The 19,601-nt window shown below is 41.8% G+C and overlaps 1 protein-coding gene across 1 annotated transcript in view; it reads right to left on the reverse strand.

Moving 5' to 3' along the window:
• Window positions 1-7,134: 7,134 nt before the first annotated feature.
• Window positions 7,135-19,601, reverse strand: part of PM20D2 (peptidase M20 domain containing 2) — a 72,447-nt gene continuing 59,980 nt past the window's right edge. The window contains exons 5-7 of the mRNA XM_029595424.1: window positions 15,701-15,836; window positions 10,876-10,983; window positions 7,135-7,434 (exon numbers count right to left, since the gene is read on the reverse strand). Of these exons, the coding sequence (XP_029451284.1) occupies window positions 7,238-7,434; window positions 10,876-10,983; window positions 15,701-15,836 (441 nt within the window). The 3' untranslated portion in view covers window positions 7,135-7,237. The remainder of the gene's footprint in view (window positions 7,435-10,875; window positions 10,984-15,700; window positions 15,837-19,601) is intronic.

A 19,601-nucleotide genomic window follows, 5' to 3' on the forward strand; every position in this document is an offset into this window, starting at 1 on the left:
CAGGCAAGCCGAGTCGGAGTGAAGCTGGAACCAGGAACGCAGCAACTGAAGACAGGAACCCTGTGGACCTCGTTGCAAGGCAAGGAACGTTGTGACTGCAGGGCTTAAATAGCCCTGCAGCGTCTGACGTCATCAGCCGGCTCCCTGAATCTCCCGCGCTGGCCCCTTTAAATGCAGAGGCCTGCCGCGCGCGCGGCTAGGGGCCGGGGCCAGCCGCGGGAGGACGCCGGCTGCTTCCTCGGCGTGGAGGCGCCGTGCCCGGGGCCTGCACGGCCTGAACGTGGCTCGAGGGGGCCTGGGACCGAGTGGGCGGTAAGTGGCGATCCCGGGGCCGACCCGGGATCGCAACAGGTACTGGTACCAGGAAGTCAATTGGGTGAACTAGATGGGCCTTTCAGTCATTATCTGCCATCATATGCTAATGTTTTTGATAACACATAAAGATGAGGACTGATAAGGCAAGAGTTATTTCTCACACAAACTGAAAAAAAAATGTAGTATTAAAGTAGCATTCATTCAGCACAATGGAAACTGCATGCTCATAGCAGTTTTCCAACTTGGATTTGCTCCTGTCTTCGGCTGCAGTAGATATATGCAGGTCATAGGGCCCTGGAACAGGAATTAAAACCATAAATGTATTTGGATGAAGAGTTTTGGCCAAACCTGTGAGCACAGTAGAGAGAATTATTGTACATCAATGGTAGCCCATTCTGCACTCTTCCAATTCATTTTTCCAGTCAAACATCTGTTGAGTATGTTTTTACGATAACATCTTTTTTCAGGATCTTTGTTCTGAAGATAAGCTTATACTGAAGCTTTCTGGTACCTACCAACAGACATATAGAGTAAAGATTTCCTCTCATTTTATGTCTATGGGAAAAATACTTATTACTGTACATTCAGACTCTTACATACAGTAGCTTAATTAAAAAAAAAAGATAGATACAAAAGTTACAATCTTTATTTCAAAACAATTTCATACTTTAAAAATTTACTCAAGCAAATCCAAGAAAAATTAGGTACAGTTATTCCATATAAAATAACAGCACTTAGAGCATAATAAAATTTAACATATTTAATCTTATGTACAATGAGTGATTTATCTTTGTATTATAACATTGTTTAACAGCTGCTGGATGACAAGGAGGCTTGTGTTTGAAAGGTAAGTCAAAGCACAGGCTTCTTAAAACAGCAGGTGTAGGTGACCTGGAGGAAGTTAGTAAGTCACGACTGCTTCCCACAGTTTTGATGGTAGGAATGATCGCTGTAGTAGAATTCAGAGCAGACAGAAGTGATTATGAACAACATAGCACTTCCACTGTTGGTCTTCCTAGTTCAGAGGGCAGTGGTAGGGAGCACGATTGCGACAGCAGGCAAAAGGAGGAGTAGGAGAGCTGATTTAGATTTATATATGGGAAGTTATATGCTCATTTACCTGAAGGGACTGAGTTCTAGAAAGAGAGACCTGGGCAGACCGGATGGGCACACTGGGATTAAATCTACCATCATTTAGAAATGGAACTGTGGGCAAGCTTCAGCTCAGAACATTTTTCAAGTAGGACAATGCTCTACTCACTGAAAAAAACAAAACAAAAAACAGTGGTCAATTATGAAAATAGGATAAAAAAAAGTATGATGATTTTTTTTTTTTTTTGCTGCAGTCGATTTCAGCCTGATGCATCCCCACTTTGGTCTCCTCTAACTCACTCTCTTGCTCTGCCTCTGCAGAGGGCACTATTCCTATTTACAAAGCCACAGAGCTCCATTAGTACTATTAATAGAGAATGTTTGGTAAAAGAAGTCTCCTCCAAATGGATGTTTGGGAATAGCACCAACACGCCATAGTGCAGGGATTCCCATACTTGCCATGGGGACCTACGGCCAACTGGGATTTCAGAAAATCCGCCATGAACATGCATGCACTGGAAACCCTGTATATGTAAGTTTATCTCACACATATTCATTGTGGATATTCTGAAAACTCAACTGGCTATAGGGATCCCTGGGACATATTTGGGAAGCATTGCCCTAGTGGGCCTTCAGAAATAAAATGGGGTTATGAGGCAGAGGGGAAAGGGCCTAGTTTCTTGAGATGGGGGCCAGTAGAAAAAGTGGACTCTCACTTTCCTCCATGCCATATACACCCTTTAATCTCTCCTCTACCCTTCCCCACTAAAGCAGCCTTAATCTTTAACCCCCACAGGTCAATTTGTCAGACATCATTCTGATCCTTTCCCTTTCCTCTCACCTGTTAACACCCTTTGCGTACCTTCCACCTACCTTCTGCTATGTCCTATGATCCCTTATGTTTAACATTATTGAAAAGCCTGCCTTTAATCTGTGCATCTCTCTCTCTCTCTCATATATAAAAGAGTAAGAAGCTATAGAGCACCAGCAGCAATCTTTCTACTCCTGCATATGACAACTGCAAGAATTGCTGGCATCACATGCAGCTTCCGCTGAGTGTTAAATTATGCAGAAGAGTTGCTCAGCAGTATTATAGGAAAAATGGAAACAGAAGCAGTACAAAATGCCAGCAAGTCCTGTAGATGTGAACACACAGCTGTCTCTAGCAAGCAGCAATATGCAGTGTCCAGGAATGAAACCATAGGAATCCCAAAATCTACAAGTTTCTAATCACTTTTTAAATTTAAATTTCTACATTTTACTCTTACCATCTTTATCCCTTACCTTCCCAAGGCAAATCCTCAGCAACAGTTATCGCAAACTTCCCTCTCCCGCCAGATTTCAGTGCACCAACTCCATTATATGCACAGCCCCAGCCCTAGTACAGTGCTTTGCACTATGGCCTAGGTACAGAGCCTGTCACTTATTGAGTAGTTTTGTTAGGTATACCTTGAACCATTTTGACATTCTTATTAAAGCCTGTTTGATTGTTTTCATGAATTAAATGTCAGCCTAAAATGATTTTTTGTTGTGAAACAGAGCAATTACACACCAATTGGAAAAGCATGCTGGGATAATCCTGTGAATTGTGAAAATCTGCATTATACATTTTAATCAGAAAAGTAATTAAGCCCTGACCTTCTGTATCTCAAACATTAGCAAGCTTCTTTTCCATTTTCACATAATCAGCTATTTGCAATTCTGAAATGAAGGTAAACACTTATCTTCCCAAGGCAACTGCATCTCACTTACTGCTGCGTGGTCTATATATTAGCAGTCTTCTATTCCAACTTCAATGGCTGGCTTTATAATAATTAGTCCCATCCTTACCCCAGCACACCATGCTCTATTCCCCAAAATATATGTACAGCACTGCATGTGTCTAGACTGCTATAGAAATAAGTTGTAGTAGCAGCAGCAAAAATTAAAGTTGGAGCAATCAAATTATATCTAACCTTGACTTGTATGTTTTTACTGTATGTTTTCTTAAAAAAAAATCTATATTTCTTAGTTTATTGAAAATGCCAAATATGTTACCGTCCTAAAAAGTACTGTGTATCAGAAGCATCACAACCTAGAAAAGGCACTCAGTATTTGTACAAGAGTGTACAATAAATCTGTAACACAAGATGTGTTTCTTACTTTAAAAAAAAAAAATTAAAAAAAGAATGAAGTCCTTTTTGCACTTTCAACTTAAAGTTGTGATGCCTAATCCTTTATAAAAAGGAAACTGCACCTATAATCCAAGGATTTTCCCAGAAGCTTAGTTACTAAATTATTAGAGTAGCCATGAAGAGGTACTTCAACATTTTTTCATTGATTTCAAGGGGTTCCATCCACAGAAAAATCAAAGTTACGGGCAGGATTTACAGTCATAAGCGCAAATTGGAATTTTACAGCCATGCTTCTTCTCAAGATGTTTCAATAATATTCTTCACACAATCTTTTCTAAAGTCTTTTAAGAAACAAGAACATACACTTTACAAGGTAGCTCATTAGGAATCAAAATGTCCATATTGTAAACCAGAATAAAATAGGTGTAATTAAAAAAGCATACAAATATCCTAACCAATTCAATAAATTAATACAGACTGGATAAGCAATATGAACTAGAACTTGCAATATTTGAAGGGAACACACACACAACTATATCCAATTCTGGAATCCATATTTTCAAAAAAGACACAATACCAAAAAGGTAAATTCTGTAGATATACCATGTTTTCTATTTAAGAGCATATGAGAAAAGCAGCTGATAATTTCAGAACTCCTTTAATAATTGGATCCCAGTCAGGAGTCTCCTATATTTTATTTTTGGATATTCTGAGAGGAAATTACCTATGAAATGAATGAGGAAAGCTCATCTTTAAGAGTCAGATTACTGAATCCTCAACTCCTTCTGAATTAAATTTCCTCTTATTCTAGTGATCCACAACTACCCCCTCCATATACATATACAGTGATTCATTGGATTGTGAAAAAAACTATACCACCGGGTTCTGGACTAATGTTAAGTCTTTTTCGGGGTTGGCCTGAAGTAGTTGGTGATTTTTGTGCTTTTAAAATTGCAATTCTAATCTTTCCCCTGGTTTTTGTAAAGCACAGAATGCCTGGCAAAGAAATTTGAAAAATGACAGTGTTACTTCATGGGTACTAGGAAAGCTTTTTTGACTTCCTACTTCCATAGTATGCTGATTTTCTGGCATTAAAATCAGTGGATCAAGACTTTTTAGTGTCTGCTGCTGCACAGTGTGGTGAAATGTTGAAGCTGTTTTCAAAATGGCTGCTGGTCTAGATACATAAGAACATAAGAAATTGCCATGCTGGGTCAGACCAAGGGTCCATCAAGCCCAGCATCCTGTTTCCAACAGAGGCCAAACCAGGCCACAAGAACCTGGCAATTACCCAAACACCAAGAAGATCCCATGCTACTGATGCAATTAATAGCAGTGGCTATTCCCTAACTAAACTTGATTAATAGCCGTTAATGGATTTCTCCTCCAAGAACTTATCCAAACCTTTTTTGAACCCAGCTACACTAACTGCACTAACCACATCCTTTGGCAACAAATTCTCCGATTAGTCTTAAATGTGCTACTTGCTAACTTCATGGAATGTCCCCTAGTCCTTCTATTATTCAAAAGTGTAAATAACAGATTCACATCTACATGTTCAAGACCTCTCATGATCTTAAAGACCTCTATCATATCCCCCCTCAGCCATCTCTTCTCCAAGCTGAACAGCCCTAACCTCTTCAGCCTTTCCTCATAGGGGAGCTGTTCCAGCCTCTTTATCATTTTGGTTGCCCTTCTCTGTACCTTCTCCATCGCAATTATATCTTTTTTGAGATGCTGCGACCAGAATTGTACACAGTATTCGAGGTGCGGTCTCACCATGGAGCGAAATAGAGGCATTATGACACGAACTGTCTCTGATTCCTCTGTTGCTTCTTGCTACTGCTGTAAATTCATTATTTGTATTTGTGCCTCCAAAGTGCTTATTTTGTCTGTTTTCAGTTTGAGAAGTCCTCTGTACCAATTTCTGCACAAAGGCAAGCTGAGCAGTGTGTGCTGTTTGCAGCTTTGGCTCATCTGTATCCACGTGACACAATGGTGGCTTCGCTTAGTCTTTAAATGTATAGCGAAAGACTTTTAAAACAGCTCCTTATGGAAAATCAGGCAGCATTTGTCCCTGTAATATATTTTGATTCCTCCCTTCTGAGTATCCACTTCCTTTTTTTATGTTTCGAGAGAGAGTTTGAAGGATTGTCAGTAATTTCTCTATCATAAATAGCAGCTCAAATTTCCTTTTAGGCTATACCAAAACCCCTTGTTGGGCCAGAAGCAATGAATTAATGGCTTGCTACACTGAAATAGTTCAGGTACCCAGCCTAAAGCAAGCCAAGAAAGTGCAGTATTAACTGCACATTTTAATCTGTTTAATCTTTAAAAACAGGGTAAATGAAAAAAAAAAAAAACCCTGCTGCACTACCACACTGGCTTTAACAGTCACTGCCAGTGCGTAGTAGCGATGATGTCACAGAAAAAGTCAAGTGCGCTATTTCCATCTGCTGGAAGGGAATATAACCTAAGATTTCTGGATTGCTGTAGCAGGATGAGAAGGGACTGATGTGTTCCTTATTAATGAACAAGGCTGGTTTTTGTCAGGAATGAATTTCTTCTGCTAAGGAATTTGTATGTGCTGTTAAAGTGTTTACCTTTGGTACGTTTGCTTATTTTTACTGTGGAATATCAAACATCTATTAGACAAACTTTTTTTTTGTCTTAAAAAAAACTTTGGAAATATTGGAACCACCGACCGAGTAAACAGATTTCTCAGAGATGGAGCTGTCTGTATATAGAGGTCAGCCTACAGCTGCCAAGTCTTTTGAGTGGCTGCCTGTTCAGCCACAGAGGGGAGATATTGCCCTTTTCAGTATAAATACCCCTCTGCATGCCTACTTTTCAGAATTTTGGTCTTGGCTTTTCTTTATATATACTAGCTGGGGTTATATCAAAAAGATCTGGAATAAACATAGAAAATATTTAGCTACAAGTAAGGGAGGGTGAAGCCTCAGGTTCAGGACTATGTGGTATTTTCTCAGTAATAAGTAAATTAGATAGCATTGAGGATTACAAAGCCTATCACTTTCCCTGTAAGTTAATGTCACCTTTTCTTAGAATGGAGTACAGTATTATACAAAGTAGAAGATCCACTCAGAACTAAAAAGGTTTCTGGTTTCTAGTTTCTGGAACATGTCCATCCATGGTCCATTCATGTCTGTGCATCCAAAAACCTCCCATCCCTTTCAGAAAGTCTCCATTCTCCACCCCCCATGTCCTGAAAATGTTGTGGTGCATGGGACAAACTCAAAGGTTATTAGGAAGACATGCATGCACAGTGATCAGACAAGCCTGCTTTTCCTTCAGTAGGGAGGCTACAAACTATCCTAGATTCCATACAATTTTAGACCAACTGCATGAATCGCAATTTAGAAGAAATACCCAAAGCCTCTTCTCCTATTTTGACTAAGGCTAAGCACAGCTCCAACTCAATTCTGTCAAAACTGGAAGAGTTGCAAAGTGGAAGAAACGAAAAGGAAGGAGAAGCATTTGGACCTCAGAGCAGGGCCAGTAACCCTAAGTGTCAATTAAAGGAAATGAATACCAGAAGTAGTTATTTCATATTGTGTGCTAAAGGCCAATGCATTCAAATATTTTTTTTTTTAGCCAAAACAGAATATCTTGCTACCTCCGACAGTTCAATCTTTAAAGATTCTGAGAATCAGCCCATACACTTCTGAACTTCAAGAACGTTAGCTGTAGACTGGTTAGCGGGATGCACATCCTGCCCCGCTCCTTGATTCTCTGCCTTCCCCCATCCCACCCAAATGTCCTTCCATCAGCACCACACATCTGAAATCTTCTCTGACTTTCTCCAGCAAGTCTGGTTTCAATAGAACATCCAGGGCAGTCATTGCCAAAGCTTTAGCCGTACGCAGGGCATAAAACTGAGCTTCTTTTGACCCTGCAACAAAAGAAAATGATGCTCTCAAAATGTTAAATGTCATTATTATTCACTCAATTACAATAAAACAATTTTAACCTGAGGTGTGGGGTCCCTAGAACTTTTTCTATCAATATTTTCCATTTGCATACACTTCTCTCAGAAACATTTTCTGAAACCCTAAATAGATTTGTGATCTGATCTGGCATATTATTTGACATACTTCGTTAAAAATGAATGAATGAATAAATCAATCAGACCTTCTCTCTAAGTTTTTGAAGTAGCCAAGTAGTTGAACTGAAATATTTGATTAGGGGTTGGGGAAAAATAAATACACGTAATGTGATGTAATTGCTTGAAATTACAAGCTTGCCTAAAATTGCATTAGCATTTATTCATTGTTACTCATGAATTTTATGAAACTGTGAAGTTTTAGAAATGGAAAATGTTCTACTCTACATCTAGTTTTAAATTAAGAAGAAAAAGACATAGAAGCACACACAAATAAAAAGCCTGTGTGTCTGTGGCCACCAGGTGCCACCCTGAACAGTGGAAGGTGCTCTGGGCAAAAAGAATATGCTCAGTCTACAAAGCCCTGTTTCTAGGGTTCCTAACACACGCACTCTCTTCTCTTACTTTGTTAAAACATTAAAAGAATATTCATCTTTTTCACTTTTATTTATTTGTATTTAACATTTTTATATACCGGTATTCGTGGGAACATCGTATCTGTTTACATAAAACTTGTAACAAAAGGAACATTGAAAAGGGAAGAAGCAACTTGGGGGGGGGGGGAGAAGCAGAGATTAAACAAGAACGGTGCAAATATTATTTACAAGCAGCAGCAGATATTTTGCTGGCATAGGGGGTGGGGGGAAGGGGGAGAAGGGGACTACACTGGGAGGGGGTGATGGGTGTACGATTGGAGCCTGGGAGGGGAGGAGGAGTGAAAGGTCATGGTGCGGGCAGCGAGCTCAGGGCTGATGAGCATTGCAGTGGAATTGATGTGGGCGCAGAGTTTAATCTGGTTTTTTTGTTTGGTTCTGAAATTTTATATTAGTTATAAACCAGATAATTCGAGCAATGCCATGTAATTTTCACTAATATGTTCTGTTTGCAAAGCCCTGTCTCTCAGGCACACGCGCGCACACACACACACACCTACTTCAGGTAACAACCAACCCCTTCGTCTGCTGCTGCTGTGCGACAAGGTCTGCGGCAGCCCTCTCATTCTTTGGCTACCACAGGAAGGGAACTGTGGCAGCCACTCTACAGTCCTCTTCTTCTAATGTCAAGCAGCCCCGATTGTGTGAGTCTGAGCTCTAAGGAGATGGGCCAGGGCATTCTTGTGGCTATGCCACAATTTTGAATTATGAACAGGTTAAAAGACAGGAAACAGAGTAAGACTAACTGGTCAGTTCTCTCAGTGGAGGATGGTAAGTAGTGCTTTTTAACCTTCTTCTATAACATTTGCTATTTAATGCTCTCTAGAGTTGGGCAATGATAGACATCTAATATACTGTCAATGCAGTTTATAGAAAAGGTTCCTTAAGTTTCTATATGCTTATTGTTAATTATGTAACATAAAACAATATTTGTTATGGACCAGACAATTCGGGCAACACCAGAAAGTTTTCATTAGTATATATATCTAAGCACTTTGCTAATTTATTATGTCAAAAGAAACAAAAGGTTTTCAGTTTTTTTGCCTCAGTTATTCAAATTTTAAAGCATCATCTCTTTTTAAATAAGCCATTTGAGGATTTTATTTGAAGGGACTGTTTAAAATTTCTTTCAAAATATTTAACTATGTTTATGACACAGAAACAGTGAAGTAACTGGACTGGTATTTCATTTTGCATCTTTGTTACTTCCAGTTATTTCTATAGTGCTATTATTAGATATATGCAGAACTCTATAAGTGCTCATACAGTCTGTATTGTGGAGCTTACAATCTAGTCAACATACACAAGACAAATTTCCTGAAACCTATTACAGTAAACATGGCCAAAATCAACAAGCCTATGATTAGTACTGTTTCATTATGTTACATGTACATATTACTGTTTCATTATGTAATAAATATATAGGCTACCAACCCACAAAATGAAAACTGAATAATGATGTAGATACACAAACTCATCTCATTCCATGGCAGACCTCATACGGGGCATACGTATCGACACGGACCGCGTTTCGGCTAAACGCCTTCTTCAAGGGCCAACAATATGTGAAATTGAGAGTAGCAGCAGCATCGTTGACGGTAATAATTTCTTTCTCTGCAGAGAAAGAAATTATTACCGTCAACGATGCTGCTGCTACTCTCAATTTCACATATTGTTGGCCCTTGAAGAAGGCGTTTAGCCGAAACGCGGTCCGTGTCGATACGTATGCCCCGTATGAGGTCTGCCATGGAATGAGATGAGTTTGTGTATCTACATCATTATTCAGTTTTCATTTTGTGGGTTGGTAGCCTATATATTTATTACTTGTTAGTTGGCTTCTCCACCTCTTCTTCAAAACCAGGTGCTTGAGTGTTGCCGTGGTCACTGTTTCATTATGTTACATGTAAAGCCTTGTTTAATATGTTTCTTGTAAAGCCTTGTTTAATATGTAAAGCCTTGTTTAATATGTTTCTTGTAAAGCCAAGGGCACTGTTTCCCGTCCCGAGGCATTTTTGCTGTTACCTGTAAACCGGATTGATTTGTTTCCTAACAGGAAATTCGGTATATAAAAATTCTAAATAAATAAATAAATAAATTAGGAAGAATAAGGATTAATATTTAAAATGCAACCTTGAAAAGTTTTTAGGCAGGACTTAAATATAGTCAGAGAAGGAGGAGGATGCTCTAAAGTAGGAAGGCTATGGGGCATATAATACAGCAAGCTGGAAAGCACAGATTTGTCCCATTACAGTTGTACACGAATGTCTGCCATTGCTATGTAGCATACTATGTTTTAATTTTACATTTTTTTTGTAACAAGGTTAAAAAAGGTCTTAAAGACATAATTAACAGATAATTCTGGGTTAATCAGATTCATTTTCAAGTTTTCAAATTCCCATAAGTATCCTTTCAATTTATTTTTAAATTTAATACACCCATACCAGTCAAGCTCCCAGGAGTAGACCTGGGTACTATTTGCCAGGAAACCATGATATTGTATAGTTTTTCTCCTATTTTAGGGGTATTTAAGTAAGAGGCCTACGTAGAAAAACTTTTCCATGGACAAGCAGGACAACATATTCAGCCACAAGCATTTTGTATGGTTGACTTGTTCTGCTGTCCATGGTGAACACCTGTTACAAGTAAGCAACTTCGCTTTCTACAGACTACAGTCCTGCTAGCACTCTATGGCATAAGGGAAGTTTTAAAAATACTGTAGGGAATAAGTTGGAATAAAAATATACCTTAACTAAATCTCCTTAAGCTCTTGGAAATACCTCACTCCTGTAACACTCACCTGTAGCCTCTGTGTATTGCTCTGTATGATTCAGCGCATCAGATCCAATATAAAAGTAAGGGTGGATTCCAGGAACTACAAACGTAACGTTTCCAAAATCTGTGGAGCCTAGCATGAAACAAGTAAAATGATTACTGCTCATTAAAGGTTAAAAATTTAAAAATATATTACACACAATTGATCCAAAGTTGGAGGTTTAGAAACAACTGACAAGAAACTTTTCGTAACTCTTGACTGGGTCCCATTTAGTATAGTTACTAAACCTTTCTATGCTTACATGTAAAATTCTAGCTTGTACTAAGAAGCACTGTATATAGTAACATGCACAGACAGCACCGTGCAAATGTTCTGTATGAGTTCTATTACCCTTCACAGACTACATCCATAGACCCAAAACTTTCACAAGCTGGTTTCAAGGTCATTCTCAGAGGACAAGCATATTAACAGTCCCTGCAAATGGGCAATGTTAGCTTCGTGGACCCTTGGGCCGATCGGAACTGAAGGATGAAGTGCTGTGAAGGGTCGCAGCAGTGGTCCCGACCGGGAGGCGGCAAAGACAGACTCGCGGATGGCCAGAGGAAGAACCACGGAAGGCCCTATGCGACCAAGGGCTCAGGAGAGGAATGAAGAGAAGGCGAGGCTGGCCCGGTGGTAGGAGATCTTCGCCCTGGAAGTCGGTACTCCCCCGAGAGGAGCTCGTAAGAGTCTGGCCGCTGGGACTTAGGAGATTCACCCTGGAAGCCGGAGTCCCCCCAGGAGGAGCCCGTAGAGACCCGGCCGCTGGGACTTAGGAGAATCTTCGGGGCCAGCCAGACGAGGAGAAAGAACTACGGAGAACTGAAGCAGAGTCCCGTGGATCAAGCGAGTCGATAGGCAACCAAAACCGAGGAGAAGGCAAGGCAGAGTCGGGGACAGAACCAGGTCAAGCCAGAAGTCAGAGGACGACGACAAATCCAAGGATGAGGCAAAAGCGGAGTCAGGAAGCAAACCGGGTCAGCAGGCAGAAGGAGAATAACAGGAACGCAGCAACTGGAAACAGGATACCCTGGGAACCTCGTTGCAAGGCAATGGGACCTGTAACTGCAGGGCTTAAGTAGCCCTGCAGCGTCTGACGTCACGCAGAGGAGGAATCAGGTTTTCCCGCGCTGGCCCCTTTAAATTTAGAGCAGGGACGCGCGCGCGCGCGTCTAGGGGGAGGGGCCAGCCGCGGAAGGACGCCGACTGCTCCGACGGAGCGGGAGCGCGGCGGCAGAGGAGTCTGCAGGCCCGGGCGAGGTGGGCACGCGGCGGCAGAGGTCCCCGGAGGCCCGGGGAAGGCGGACACGAGCCGGGACCTCGATGGGGTAGGCGCCGATCCCGGGGCCGACCCGGGATCGCAACAGGCAATATCTGCAGTTCCCAGGATAGATTTTTTTTCTCCAGAAGCTTCCAGAGCTTTTTACATGCTCCTATTGAATACATGTAAGTCATTCCACATCATCACTGGCATACAGGGACCACTTCCGCCCGTTTTTGTCCATAATTCCTCATGGACAGTTCATCTTCACAGTGAATTTTTCACTGGATTTTCAGCCTTTTCTGTTGCTTAAACTTCCTCACTTGTGTTCCTTTAGACAGTTCTACTGAGGTTTTTTGGTATTTTCAAGTTTTCTCTCTCACACGCCACAAGCCCGAGCATTTTTCTTTAGGCCTCAGTATGCTACACAGTATCAGTTGGGTTTCTGTCATAAATTGCATTGCTTAATTTTCACATCAGCCATTTTTCTAGCAATGGGAGAAATGTGTACCAGCAGCTTTAAGAAGTGTGCAAGTTGCGGTCATATAATGTCTATGACAGATCATTATGCAGACTATGTGCTACCTTAATGTTATTCATGACACGCCAAGGTAGCACATACAGGACCTATGGAGTATAATATCAGAAAAGACAGCAATAGAACACAGTTATGAAGAAACAGTGCATTCAGTTAATCTTGCCTTTATAGAAAAATTAAATGCACTTCGCAGTTTCCATTCATAGACCAATTCAATGAACTAATATCCAAGCACGTGAACATCAAGCTTTTGTGCATTCATCTGCAGAAAGCACTTCATTGCCTGAAGTAGCCAGAGAGCTGAAAATATACAATATGATTTTGATGGGGATCAAACAGCATCTGTGCATACAACAGGATAAAATCAGCACTTAGTAACAGATGAAATGTACATGGATATAGACAAATCTGCAAGCATTCACTATTAAAGGTATTTTGAGAAAACCCTTTGATTTGGAGCATGAAAGCCTCCATAACCAAAGCTAATGCTCCAGGAAGAATCTCTGCATAAAGGTCAAAGACCCCACAAAATAGAGAGAGACTGTAGAGGCTTGCTAAGTACAATTGGAGTTCCTCGGGGTCGGTGAACCAGCGCACCCCGTTTTGAGGTCTGCACACGCACCTTGGCAAGATAAACAAGAACTGCTCGGACCTCCAACGAAAAGAGCTTACTGCAGGCAGGAGCAAGAGCCCTCCGCTGCGCCGCCGGCGCAGCGGAGTAATCCTGGAAGACCAGAATCTTTTTATTATTGTAGGTCAAGTGCTTCCCCGTGCGCATGCTGCACAAAATTTCCACTTTATGGGCAAAGTTCAATATTTTGGCGATAACCACCCTGGGCTTATCGGCTGACAGTCGCGGAGGCCCCAGCCTGTGCGCGCGCGCTCCAAGCAGAGCGGGCCATGCACTGGGGAGAGGCCCAGCTCACTCAGAAGCCACGTTTTTAGGAAGCCAGAGAGGCCCGCTTTGTCAAGGGTCTCCGGCAGGCCCACAAACCTCAGATTGGAGCGACGAGATCTGTTCTCGAGATCGTCTATACGCGCTTCATGTTTTAGTAGTGAGGTTTGGAGCCGTGAATTTCCTTTTGAGCTGCCACGAGGCCATCTTGGTTCTCTGAAACGTTGTGTTCCACATCCTCGAATCGCGCCTCAAAGCCAGCCAGGGTGTCCGAAACCTCTGATAACTGCGCCAAACTTTTTTTGAACTCAGGCGCGAGCGCATCTACCACAGCTGTTTTAATTTCAAGGTCCGCTGCTGGCTGCGCCATCTCGGAGGGCCCAGTGTCGCCTCCATCGGGGGGGGGGGGGGGGGGGGGGGGGGGGGGGGGGGGGGGGGGGGGGGGGGGGGGGGGGGGGGGAGGGGGGATCGGCATGACGCACCTTGTCCCTTTCTCTGTCCTTCTTTGCCATCCGAGAAGCCATGGGAATAAAAAAAAAATGTCCCTTAGAGGTTACTCACTGTCTCTAATCTGGCTGGCTGGCTAAAATTGTGAGTTGATGGCTAAGGATGGGGGGCTTGAGGCCCGAAACGGGACCCGAGAGGGAGAGCTACATCCATCCCTCTCTAGGCATCATGTGATCTCCCTGATTTTTTAAAAGACGAGTTGCAGGATGGGCTCTCAGTCACAGCACCCCAGGTGGAAAACACTGCGCTAGCCCACCCTGCTGCAGTCATACCTGGTAGTCTTAAGTGGTTCCCTGTACCCTTATTGGGTCCCTGGTAGTCCAGTGAGGACCTGAGCATCCCAGAGGCCCAGGCCGGCTGCCGCCATTTTCCAAACTCAAGAGCAGACTCTTTGGAATATGCATTTGCCAAAGTTCCTGCTAACAGGAAGTGCCGTGCAAAAAACTACGGTATCTGCAAGAATAGATAAGGCTCAAAGGGGGAAATCTTGAGTAACATCCATCTACATAACAAAGAACGGTAGTCCCCAACCCTGTCCTGGTGGCCCACCAGCCAGTTGGGTTTTCAGGATATCCACAATGAATATGCATGAGAGAAAATGTACATGTTATGGTGCATGCAAATTTTCTCTCATGCATATTCATTGTGGATATCCTGAAAACCCAACTGGCTGGTGGGCCCCCAGGACAGGGTTGGGGACTACTGACATAGAAGATCTAGTGAGATGTAGATAGAATACCCTTGGTTGCTACTTCTGTCTTAGAGCTGTTTTACGTGTGAACACTAGGGGTTGCCGTGAACTAATTCACGCTCCTTGAAAACTACACATGGTATTGAAAAATGCACAAGTAGGAGAGAGAGAAAACAGAAAAGTGCTGAAATTGCAATCAAATATTTTAACACAGCAACATAGTTCATGACAGCATATAAAGACCAAAATGGTCCATCTAGTCTGCCCAACAAGTTGCTTAGGATAGAAGTGCTGCTCCGTGCCTGCTCTTCAAACATTAATGTTAACTTTAGGAATAAAAGAGGTGAATTTCATTAGCTGCAGCTAGTAAGGAAATATTTCTACATGGACACATGAACAGCTTCCCAGTCATGGTGGAGACAAAATCAAGAGTACAAGAAAAAGGAAGAGATTTTGGGCAGACTAAATATCTGCCATCATAATCTATATTTCTATGACTATTCTGCTACTCTAGCACAACTACCTTGTGTCAATAGACAGAGGTTTAATGTTCCCCTGAATTCTGCTCATCTTGGAGCAGAACTTATACTAAATTTTTGTATGCAGAAAATTCTGAGATTTAGGGCTCAATTTACTCAGCAGTTTTCCCCATATAGACTTAAAAATTGGAAAAAAAACATATTAACTCATGAACTTAATTTGCTGATTAAGATGTTCCAAAGGAGCCACATTAGTAAATTCTAAATATTATCGGCTCTGCAGCTGCTTTTAATTTTTCTATGGGATCTAGCTTAAGAATGGGAACCTCAAAAAAAATCACAGGTCATATTTACATTTCCTCTAATAATTCCATAGAAGCCCTGTAAAAAGGTAAATAAAACACAGTAATGATCCAAGATCAAAAAAGTTATTTTTTACCTGATGTCCCATTCAAAACACGTTCATCTGTTGTAAATTCTATTCCCAGAAGTTTCCCATTCTCCATATAAGTTTTTTCAAGGGTCTTGTTAGGAAGAACATTAAAGTAATCATGTCCACCATGGTTTACCTCCACCTATAACAAAGCATAATCACAGACACTAGAAGATATAAAGCATCCTGATAATACTATCTAGTATTATTATTAAACTTGATAACCTACCCACAAATTTGGGTTTCCTTCTGTTTCCTTGATTTATTGGCAATTTAAAAATTGTTTTATTAGAATATTGGTTCATCTAGAAAACTAAGTTGCTTATACAACAGGCGCTCTATTTTCACATGAATTACAAGTGGGTCATGTGTTCTTGCATGTGCTGACTGAAGGTCTTCCAGGGCCTTTCTGGGCATTTACCAGGTTTCCCACATGTCCATGGCCCCCACAATTGCTCCAGTTTCTGGCTATTCAAAGTCAGACAGAAAACTCTGCCCAAGGGGAGGCCGGTTAGTTTTTATCCTTTTCTCTTCTTTTTATTAATATTTCTTTTTCTTGTTTTATTTTGAGTAGCGCTGAAAAATGCTCTTTCTGGGGCTGCCAAGACAGCAAGGGAAAGCTGGGAGAAGAGAAAGTAAGGTGAGGAGAATTTTGTGCGAGAGAGAGAGAAATCCATCCATACTCCAGTGTGGACAAAAAAAAAAGACTGAGAAGAGTGGGCGGCAACTCCTGTGCGGGAATTCCTACACATGTTCAGTAGAGTCAAAACTCTATTTTATTTATTTATTTAAGGCTTTTTTATACCGAATTTCTTGATACAGATCAAATCAACTCGGTTTACATAGAACAAAGTTTTAACAATAACATAGCCAACAAACACATTAATATGAGACAGATATTGGCAGAGGCAAAAGTTACATTGTAACAAGGGCGAGCAACTGGGGATTGGAAAAGAAGAGGGGGGAAATGCAATAGGATACTATATACAGAGAGAGTGAGGGTGGCTAGGATAGCCTATCTCTAAGATTACTTCTGAAAATTATGACATTTATGTGAATTAATGATTGATTATGTGAAGCGTAACGAAAACAGTACATTAAAGTTCGGAGCTGTAAATTTTGGTCTAGGCGCACAGAAAGGCTCGACCGAATAACCATGTCTTGAGTTTCTTTTTAAAGGTCAGAAGGCAGGTTTCCTGTCGGAAACCTACTAGCTATGAGGGAGAAGTCCATCACTCAAAGATCATGACTAACTCAGACTGCTTATCGATGGAAAAACTGTGCAAAATCCTTGGCCCCTTATAGGATAACATGCAAGTACTGTGCCATATAGATCTGATAGGGCGCTATGAAGGACTGTTATATACTGTTCCAATAATGCTACCTCCAAGGACACCAAGCCATGAGTGACACCTTGGCCCTTTTTAGAGTAAATTCAACTACCACACTTTGGGGTGGTAACTGAGGTTTGTCAAATCAGCTGCCTGGACATGATTTTTCATGTCTGCCTTCTTGCCAACAGGAATTATGGGGTATGGAATCTCTCATATCCTCTTCAGTAGAGCCTGAAAGGTTAGATGAACTCTTATCAACTTTTTAGGGTCATCCAGGTACTGGAGTAAGAAAGAGGTACTTTGGGCTCACCCTAAACCTGCAACTCAAAAGAGAGATGACCTTAGTCATCTTTACTAAATAAGGGAAAGATTAGTCTTCAGAAGACGACCGCTTCCCAGCTTGTGGTGAAGGAATATTCCATTTCGGAACATAACTTCTAGCAGTTACACAAGGTCCCAGACTGACTCAGGTCATCAGGGCCGGTGTTAGTTTTCTTGCTGCCCTGTGCAAACAATTACTACGCTGCCCCCCACCCCCTTTATTCATGGTCTGTCCTGGGCCCACCCAAAAAAATCCCAGCTCCCTCTAGTGATACAAACTTTAAAAACTGAACCCTCCCCCAGGAACCCATGATTGGTGCAAGGGTATCAGGTGCCCTAGGCAAAATTTATAGCCTTGCACAACGCCCCTCCACCCGCCCAACCTTCTCCTTGGCCCGCTCCACACACACGGTTAGGAGTTATGCATTTATAACATTTTACATGAAAAATATCAAAGTGCAGTATTCTGAGGTAAAATATCACATTATATTTGCATGCACTGCTGAAATACCAACCAGAAATCCCTGCAAAAACATACATGGAACCCATATGGTAATAGGCCTATTGTAACATGTGGTGTGTATGGGCTTATGCAGGACATAAACAGAACCTAACCAAATACAGATCAGAGCAGCCATAAAGTAGAAATTTAAATATAACAAAACCTGAACTGGAAACCACAAAAAGCCAGACACTCTATGCAGTGCAACAAAAAAAAGTCAGAACTATCACCACTCCTCAAACAATAAAATGAAGAAATAAATACATAATAGTAAAAAAATGCTAATAATATTCCAAAAACAGATGACAAAAGATCAAATAATTAAAAACTCACATAAAGTTTTATTTTTAAATGTGTCAAACAACAATAAAATATTTCAGAACAAACATTAAATAATACCCGAAAAATAAAACTATACACACACACACACTCCCCTCTCAGACAAACCCCCTCATTCTCACATACATGGATACACTGATGCACACACAGACACAGCAGGCTCCCATTCATATATACACCCCCATCCACACCCCCACCCATCCCAGGCAGCCTCCCATTCACATCTCCACATGCACCAATCCCATGAAGCCTCCCATTCACTCTCACACACGCACAGACCAGGCAGTCAGGGTCCACAGGTCATTCCTTCTCTGCTGCTGCTACTGCCAGCCTGTACCGTTTTCGTTGGGGAGAGCAGCCATTCTGAGCTCCTCCTGCATGCTGGCCTGCAATAATTCAACACTCGTGGTACTAGCACTTCCTGTATTCTCATCGCGTGCATCGCAAGATGAGAATACAGGAAGTGCTAGCAATGCAAGTGTTGAATTACTGCGGGACCAACACATGAGGAGAAGCTGCAGGAAGACAGACTTTGTCTTCTGTTCTGGTTGCCTATGTCTAACGCCGCTAGTGGGATGGAGCCTGCTGGCGGCTGCATGGGCCTTGTGTTTCTTCCACCGGCCAGTGGGATGGGGTCCATCAGCAGCTACATAAGCTTCCTGCTTCTTCCACTGCCAATAGAATGAGGTCCACCAGTGGCCGAACATGCGTCCTGCTTCTTCCACTGCCGGTGGGATTGGATCCATTGTGGTAGCACAGACCTCTCCCTGCTCCCGATGCCCCCCTCCCCCTTCAGGTATGCCACCCTGTGCAACTGCATGGTTTGCACACCCAGTGGCACCAGGCCCTGCAGGTTATGCAGACTGGACGCCTGGGAATGTACCAACCCTAAAGCAAGAGGCTGCCGTGCCCTGAAACTATGTGTATGGGGTAAGAACCTTCTGTAGTAATCCTTGAATGGGTCTGAAAGGGTTAACTGCAATTATAATTGCAAAATAAGTGAAAAGCAGAGTTTGCATAGCCATAATAAATTATGCTGAATGGCAAAACACTATCATGACTTTTACGTTTCTAGACACTATATATATTGTAGTCTCTAACAACGACCATAACCAGATAATTGTGTGATCATGTACGTTCCATAAACAATTGCTATGGCTGCAAGTTTATGCCTTAAGATGGTCACCATTTCATTACTCAGAGTGTATAAAACCCGAGTAATAAGATAAGTAAAATGTTTACTATTATTTTAGTTTGTGGGAAGCTTGATCAATAGCTGATTGGTCTGTATAGTTGCCATTTTAGGAGACTGTGGAAGACCATACAAGATAAGATTTACAAGATGAAGCCATAGAAACAGAGAAAGAAGAAAGAAACTCCAAATGGTAAAAGCAGGTGTTCTCCAAGGCTG

Source organism: Rhinatrema bivittatum, chromosome 3 (assembly GCF_901001135.1).
Source record: "Rhinatrema bivittatum chromosome 3, aRhiBiv1.1, whole genome shotgun sequence".
NCBI classification, from domain to species: domain Eukaryota; kingdom Metazoa; phylum Chordata; class Amphibia; order Gymnophiona; family Rhinatrematidae; genus Rhinatrema; species Rhinatrema bivittatum.